Genomic DNA, 7,901 nt, shown 5'->3' with positions numbered 1-7,901 from the left:
GATGTGCGAGACCGTCACACTAAAAAAATACAGATCATTGCTGAGAGAAGTAAAAAGTGGACAGAGACATCATGTTTGAAGACTAGAAGACTGAAGTCCCTGCAAATTGATCTCTAAATTCGGTGCATTCACTTCCCAGACATTTTTATGAGAATTGACAAGCCGAGTCTAAAATTTCTACAGACGTGCAAAAGATCCTCACATCATAAACCATAGTTAAGTCTGAAATGGACTGGAGGTTGAAATGTGAACTAAGATACCATGCAAGTGGTGCCTGGCTGGCTCAATCAGAGGAGTGTCTGACTCTTGATCTTAGGGTCAAGAGTTCTAGCCCCCACGTTGATCATAGAGATTACTTGAAAAAATAATAATAAAACTATGCAAATGTTAGACGACATGGGTAAGTTTCCTCAATAACCTAGAAGTGAGGAGAACTTTCCTAACCAAAATCCAGAATCAATACAGGCAGGTACAATGTTACAACCAGTGTATGGATAGCAAAAGAAACACCATGAACAAAGTAAAAGACAAACAGTAAAGATCTCAAAGTGAAAATGCCAACCGAGGAAGAAGAAAACCCTACAATCCTACATTTTTCAGATACGCAAATGATATGAGTAGTTTACAGAAAAAGAAAGGTAACTGGCACTTAAATATAAAAATATCCTTAACTTTGGGGTGCCTGGGTGGCTCAGTTAGTTAAACATCTGACTCTTGATCTCAGCTAAGGTCTTGGATCTCAGGGTCGTGAGTTTGAGCCCCACACAGGGCTCCTTAACCTTGATCATAAGATAAATGCATATTAAAACTGCACTGAAGTGCCATTTCTCACCTCTCAGACTGACAAAAATCCCCAGTGTGACAACAGGGGCATATCCAGTGATGGTGGGAATGGAAAGGGCAGGTCTCCAGCACTATCCTGTATGGAGCCAGCCTTGACCCACAATCCCATTTTTAGGAATCCATCTCAAAGACTATCTGGAAAAATACAGAAAAGTGTTAGCAGAAGGCTCCTCATTGAGTTATTGATGTAATATAGCAAATCATAGGAATCCACCCATGCCATTGCAGTTCAGTAAAGGACACCACTTCTCTGACATTGCTCAGAGCCAGGTGCTAAAAGAGGAGCAGAGAAGTCCATGTGTTCACCTAAGAAGGGAACAGGTTGTGACTGGGAAGAGGGAAGAGGTTGTAACTGGGAAGAGGGAAGAGGATATATTTCACTTAGCTAAGGGGAAAAAAGAAGAGTCCATTAAAACAATCAAATGTTTCCTCTAAGGGAATGCAGGCAAGAGGGTAGAGGGCACAGGGATAAAAGCTAGACTTCCCCAAAACATCTTCTTTCATGGATTTGATTCTGTAATTATAAACTATAAAAAATAAAGACAAATATAAATAAAAAACTTGGAAGAAAAAAAATAATGCAATGCCTAAAAACTGAAAGCAAAAGAAAATCACACTCATGAAGATGGCTATTATTTTAATTTTTTAAAGTTTATTTATTTAGAGAGAGAGAAAGCATGAGTGTGGGAGAAGGAGAGAAACAGAATCCCAAGCAGGCTCTGAACTGTCAGCCTAGAGCCCTATGTGGGGCTCCACCTCACGTGAAATCATGACCTGAATGGAAGTTGGACCCTCAACCAACTAAGGCACGCATTTTTCCTTATTTTTAAAACTTAAACCAATGTTGGTGAGGATGTGGAGAAATCGGAACCCTTGTGATCTGCTGGTGGAAATGTAAAGTGCAGCAGCCACTGTGGAACAGAGTAGAGCAGGTCCTCAGAAAATCAAACACAGAAGTACTAATCGAGCAATTCCACTTCTGTGTACACACCCAAAAGCAGTGAAAGCAGAGACTCAAATATTTGTTCACAGAAGCATTATTTACCACAACCACAGGGTGGAAACAACCCAAATGGCCATCTATGCATGAATGAATAAACAAAATGGTTAGCCACAAAATGTTATAATGAATGGCTAAACAAAATGTTTACACCAATTAAAAGTATTAAAGGGGGGGCACCTGGGTGGCTCAGTCCGTTAAGCGCTGGACTCGATTTCTTGCCATGATCTCAAGGTTAGTGGGTTTGAGTCTGCGTTGGGCTCTGTGCTGACAGTGTGGAGCCTGCTTGGGATTCTCTCTCTCTGCCCCTCCCCCAAGCGTGCGCTCTCTCTCTCTCTCTCTCTCTCTCTCTCCCTCTCTCTTTCAAAATAAAATTATTTTAAAAGTAAGGTATGAGAGGGACACCTGGTTGGCTGAGTTAAGCACAGGACTCTTGATTTAAGCTAACATCATCCGTAGTCTCACAGTTGGTGAGTTTGAGCCCTGTGACTGGCTGTGTGTTGACTGTGCAGAGCCTGCTTGGAATTCTCTCTCCCTCTCTCTCTCTCTCTCTCTAAAAATAGATAAATAAATGTAAAAAATTAAAAATAAATTTAAAAAAAATAAGCCATCGTTTGAGAATATCTTTACAACTCCTAGGCAAGTGTCAAACACAACCAAGCCACCCAGGCACCCCAAGAATGAAATCCATTTAGGACACAGCACGTTAAGTCTTAAATTTGATAGAATTTTATACACAGGATTACATAAACAAATTTAACTCCCAAAAGACTAAAAAAACACCAACAAATCAATAAGAAAACGATTATTTGGAGGCCACAGCAAAAACCTGTGTGCCGCGCCGGCAACAAGGAGATACACGGAACAATTTTACTACCAAAAAATGTAACGGGTAAAAGTAGGGCAAAATGAAACTCAAGGTTCATCATTTCCACTAAGCAGAGCATTTCACATGAGTAAAAAGACGAGTCCTCACAAAGACTGCAGTGGTGAGCTGCACGTGCACTGCCAGCAGGGCTGGGACTCCCGGAAAGCGGGGCGGACCACAGGAGAGGAATGCCCGGACCCGCACCGAGAAGAACCGACCCTGAAAAAAAACAAGAGGTACTGTGGGGAACTAAATCACCCCCAAGCAGCCGGGCCAGAGGAACCACGGATCTCCACGGAGAGGACTTGACCGGCCTGCTCCCCCAACCCCCAGGCTCACTAGCAGGGAAAAAGCAAGTTTAGCAAAAGATACTGGCCAACTTCCGAGTTGGCTCAGGCGTGGCAGCAGGGGCTGTAGGAAAGGGGACCCCTCCCGGGAGCTCCTTGGTGCGAGCCAGCCCAAGGCGCCGGTGTCAGACGAGGACGCACCCAGCTCACTCCCGAGTCGCGGGCTCCGCCGAGAGGCGCCCGGGACAGCCTCTGCAAACTTAAGCACCGCCTGGAAGGCCCAGCACCCTCTGAGCCGGAGGTGCCAGGGCCGCTGGGCCGAGCGACACATTACACCCCCCACCCCAGGAGTCTCCCCTCGGCCTCCCCCCAGGCGCCCAGAAACCACACAGGAGACAGAAGTGTTTAGTGCTTGTGGCCACGGCCGGCATGATACGCGTTAGGCGGGCAGCAGGCCTCGCGCGCGCAGTTGGAGCAGCGGGGACAGAGTGTAGCGCAAACCGCGGAAGGCTGCGTCCAAGTCGAAGCGCGGGAGCCCCCCGCGTAGGACGGAGGGGTTCACCAGCATCAGGCAGAGCATAGGCAGCGCCAGGAAACCAAGCGGGAGCAACAGCAGCGTCTGCAGCGCGCCCAGAGCCCACAGCCTGCGGACCCAAGGACGGACGGACAGACGGGCAGTGTCGGGCAAGACGCCCAGCGCGCCCGCCGCCTGCCACTGGCTCACCTGAGGCCCACTCCGCAGGTGCCGCCGAAAAGCCGCCTCTCCTACGGAAAGACGGAGCAGCGTCTAGCTCAGCGCCGGAGCGGAGGGCGCCGCGAGGTCCGGGTCTCTCAAGGAGCGGGAGGGAATCGTAGGGGACCAGTCTCCCGCAGGGCGGGTACGGGGGTTGCGATTCCGTCGGGGGGCGGGCCCTCGAGGGCAGGTGGGACCCCGTGGGTGTGGGTATCTCCCATGTGTTGGGTCCCGACTCCAGCGCGCCCCGCCCAGGGCCCGCGCTCACACAGTCAGCCTTGGCCACCTCTTCCATGAGCGAGCCCGCGCAGTCCTGCATCCGTCGAGGCTGGGAGTCGCACCTGCCGGGAAGGGCATCGAGGTGGACGATCTGCCTCGGTTCCACAGCCACCCCACCTTACCCCCACAGTCCTGAACCCCTTACAGTTCCGGGCCGCCCCTCGAGGCGTCCAGCGTAGCCGCCGCCTCCATCACCTTTCCCTGCAGCTCCTGGACGGGGAGGGAGTAAGGCCCCAGGACTCGCAGAGGAGATCTGGGGGTGGGGTGGGGCGGGGAGAGAGAGGAGCAGCTCTGGGGGTGGAGGAGTGGGAGCCACAGTGGAGTTGGAGGTGAGCTGCTCTTGGGACTGAGGGGGGTCGTACCTGCAGGACTCCGCTCTGCTCCTGAAAGCTGGCCCAAGCCTCCTCCGTCCGCTGCACGCCCTGGGATGTGGGGGGCCCTGATGAGACTTGGGATAATAACCCCTCTCCATCCTGCACCTGCCCAGGCTCCACCCACACTCGAAACCGACACTCTCCCTCAAACTCCAGCTTCGCTCGCACCTGCCGCAGGCCCTCGGCCTGCTTGGCGTGCTTGGCCTCCACCATCTCCAGTTGTTTCTTCCGACGGATCCAAGGAATGTCAGGAGCCCAGCACTCCCGGAACCCCACCCACACGTCCGCTTGGCCCACCCCCGCCCCTCAGGGAGCTGCTCGCACCGCCGCTCCGGCATTGGGGGCCCCACCCAAACACCTGCAAAGCCATCAGTTGGGTCCCGAGTTGCTGTTCTGCGCGCTGTTGACTCAGTTGTTCCCCTCCGTAGTAGAAGAGCTAGGGATGGGTCTTGTGAGGACGGGGTTTGCGGGGCTTCAAGGGGCAGGGGATGTCCTTAAAGGCCGGGACAGGGTAAAAACCGGGGCGAGGACTACAACGGGACTTCCTAGGGGAAGCTAGAGACCAAGGCCACCTCCTGACTGTACCTGACTTGACAGCTCCTCCCACTGCTCCTGCAGCTGCCGGTTGTGTTGCTCCTGTGGATAGGGTTGAGGGGGGCAGTCTTGGGCCTCTCAGAGACCCCAGGCTCCGCTGCTGGCCCTACCTCAGTCGGGGCGGGGTCCCAGCATCGGAACGGCCCCACACTGGGTCCCGACCCTGCCCGGGTCCTATTTAGGGCCCCGCCCTCTCCGCAGGCATAGCCCCAGTCGAGGCCCAGGCCCCACCAAGTCTTGCTTGTGCTGCTCAGCCGCTTCCAGCAGCGCGCGCGCGCGCTCCGCGCGCTCCCGCGCCGCCTCGCGCGCCTCGCCTCTCTGGGCCCGCGCCGCCTGGCTTCGCTTCCGCTGTAGGCTGCAGAGGGGAAACTGAGGCGGTGCCACCGAGGGAGGCGGCGGGTGTTCAGACTCCCGCAACCGCCGGAAAAGGCCAGTTACTAGTGAGGCCGAGGAAGCCCGCGCCGGGTCGCTGCACCCTCCCCTTCGTGGGTCCCCTGAGTAGATCTTCCAGGTCCCGCCGGCTTAGAGCGGAGGTTCGGGTCCTGCGGGGAGGCGTAACCGACGGGCCGGCCAGCCGCTCTGCCCAGGCCTGGGTGCCACCACCCGTAGTACTGACCCTCGCGCGCCCGCCTCGTCCCCATTGAGCCCCGCTTCCCGCGCACCTGCGCTCACGCTCCCGCAGGTCCTGCAGGCGCCCGGTGAGGCTCTCGCTCTCGGCCTCAAGCCCCCGCACTAGCTCCTCCAGCTCCTGCTTCCGTAGTCGCCCGTCGCGGTTGTCCTTCTGCAGCTGCAGCAGCAGCTCTTGTGACTCGGCCATGGTTTAGGGGCTCTGCCCCGCCGCCGCCGCCGCCGCCGCTGCTCGCCTAGGGAATCCGGCACGCGACCGGCGTCACAATGGGCGACAGGGGGCGCCCGAGCACAACGCACCCTCCAACGCCCCCCACGCCCCCACCCCCGCCCCGCCCAGAGCCGCGGTAGACGAGGGTCAGGCAGGATCAGGCTTCGTCCCTCACACAAAAAATGTTATGCAAGAGCCAAGATCGGATCAGTAAGGTTAATAAAATACTAATACCTAATGCAGAATAATGGAGACAACATTGGTTCCCCAATTGAAGATGGAACTTGCAAACTGGTCAGTTTTTCCTGTGGAAAAGACTTGGAAATATATATCAGGATCCATCAGATCTTTTGACCCAATTTATTCCACTCCTGAAAATTTGGGGAATAATTAAAAAAGAAAAAACACTAGGCATTAAATGGTTCGTTAAAGGCTTTACAGTAATCACAAAAAGGAAACTTGTAATCATTAGTGTTCTGTTTAAAAATTAGGTGGCATGTCTAGAGATATCTCATCTAGTGAAAAAATATGATTTAGAACTTATGCTAAAATAACTATGATTACCAGGTAAATGGGCAAGATCTTTAAAGGAAGAAGGAGAAGATGTTCTTAAAAGGAAGAAGGTTGAAGTTCCAACTCTTGATTTTGGGCTCAGGTCGTGATCCCAGGGTCATGGGGTAGAGGCCTGCGTTGGGCTCCACGCCGAGTGTGGAGCCTACTTGGGATTCTCTCTCTCTCCTTTTGCCCCTCTCCCCTGCTCGTTTGTGCTCTAACGTAAAATTAAAACAAATATTTTTAGGGGCGCCTGGGTGGCTCAGTCGGTTGAGCATCTGACTTCAGCTCAGGTCATGATCTCACAGCTTGTGAGTTAGAGCTCCGCGTAGGGCTCTATGCTGACAGCTCGGAGCCTGGAGCCTGATTCAATTCTGTGTCTCCCTCTCTCTCTGCCCCTAACTCACTCGCATCCTGTCTCTGTCCCTCTCAAAAATAAACAGTAAAAAAAATATTTTTTTTAACTTTTAAAAATGTAAAAGAATACAAAATCAAAAGTTCTTTTGCATGGCGTACAAAGTCTCAGGACAGGTGTTGGAGAAGAGAGCCGAGTCTCAGGTGTTGTTCGAAGATGGGCACCTGGCCACCAGTTCTGACCAGTACCAACCTGCCCTACAGCTCGCTTGCCAGGAAAGGCGTCCAGGACTCTCCTGAAGCCAGGCTCATTCAGGGGGAGGGGAATGGCCCATGATCTCAAGGACTCACCCAAGGGAAGCAGGTCTTGGCTTCCTGGTTAAAGCCCCTTCCCTGCACCGGGTTCCCTCATCTCCGGCCCCTCTCACTACAGCTGTTCCTCTTCCATCCCCTCTCTCCCTCGGAGATGTCACACAGTGTCCTGCAGTTGAGCCCTCCCCATGTGGTGATGCCCATTTGCCACCCTGAGGGGTGACCCCCTCCCCATGCACCCTCACCAGGAGGTTCACCACCAACACTGCCCCCATGGCCCCCCCAGGTAGTCCTGCCCCCTCTCCTCCAGCTGTTGTCCTAGAAACCTTGATGTTCTTGATGTCCTAGAAACCTGATTCATTGACCTCTCTCACCCTCCCTCCAGCCTATCCCCAAATCCTGGGGCCTGCTGCATGGCAAATTACTGCCCTGTCCGTCCACTTCCACTGTGAGGGGAGAAGCCACCTACCTCATCAGTGCTATTATGAAGAATAAAGAAGCTGATGTTTGCAAAGCCCTTAGAACACATCTGGCACTAGTAAGTGACACAGAAACCCTTGTTAAATAAGTTTAAATAAAAAACAAGTTTCCAATTTCTGACCTCTTTTAAACATGTTCAATGCTATTCCTCCAGGCCGGATCATTCCAAAACTTCCTAAGTAGTCAGCCTGCTCCCACCTCATCTACCCACAGCAACCAGGGGTCAACTGCTCCCCCCCTGCCTCCAACACGCGCATACACACACACTCTCAGCTCTCTGGCAGCTTCCCACAAGTCCATGCCCTCACGGTGTTCAGCCTAGCCTGTTCTTCCAGGCAACCGGCCTCAGAGCCAAGGAATCTGTCCCCTACTGCTCCTTAGACCCAC

At 53.1% G+C, this 7,901-nt stretch overlaps 1 protein-coding gene across 3 annotated transcripts; it reads right to left on the bottom strand.

Moving 5' to 3' along the window:
• Positions 1-2,549: 2,549 nt before the first annotated feature.
• TMEM191C (transmembrane protein 191C) lies at positions 2,550-5,860 on the bottom strand. 3 transcript variants are annotated; one of them, XM_027049658.2, is made up of 10 exons: positions 5,641-5,860; positions 5,210-5,333; positions 4,970-5,020; positions 4,743-4,820; positions 4,553-4,609; positions 4,373-4,432; positions 4,156-4,220; positions 4,000-4,072; positions 3,723-3,763; positions 2,550-3,642 (listed from the first exon to the last, which is right to left on the bottom strand). In XM_027049658.2, exons 1-10 carry the CDS (start codon positions 5,793-5,795, stop codon positions 3,438-3,440), a joined length of 909 nt encoding a protein of 302 aa, XP_026905459.1. In that variant the 5' UTR covers positions 5,796-5,860; the 3' UTR covers positions 2,550-3,437. The 3 variants fall into 3 exon arrangements, with proteins under 3 accessions (XP_026905459.1, XP_026905462.1, XP_026905461.1); XM_027049661.2 differs by having other exon boundaries at positions 2,550-2,930; XM_027049660.2 differs by lacking the exon at positions 4,553-4,609.
• Between the last annotated feature and the right edge of the window lie 2,041 nt (positions 5,861-7,901).

The sequence above is a fragment of the Acinonyx jubatus genome, chromosome D3 (assembly GCF_027475565.1).
Source record: "Acinonyx jubatus isolate Ajub_Pintada_27869175 chromosome D3, VMU_Ajub_asm_v1.0, whole genome shotgun sequence".
NCBI lineage: Eukaryota > Metazoa > Chordata > Mammalia > Carnivora > Felidae > Acinonyx > Acinonyx jubatus.
Note: the sequence above shows the minus strand (reverse complement) of the source record. Positions and strands in the feature narration are given on the sequence as shown.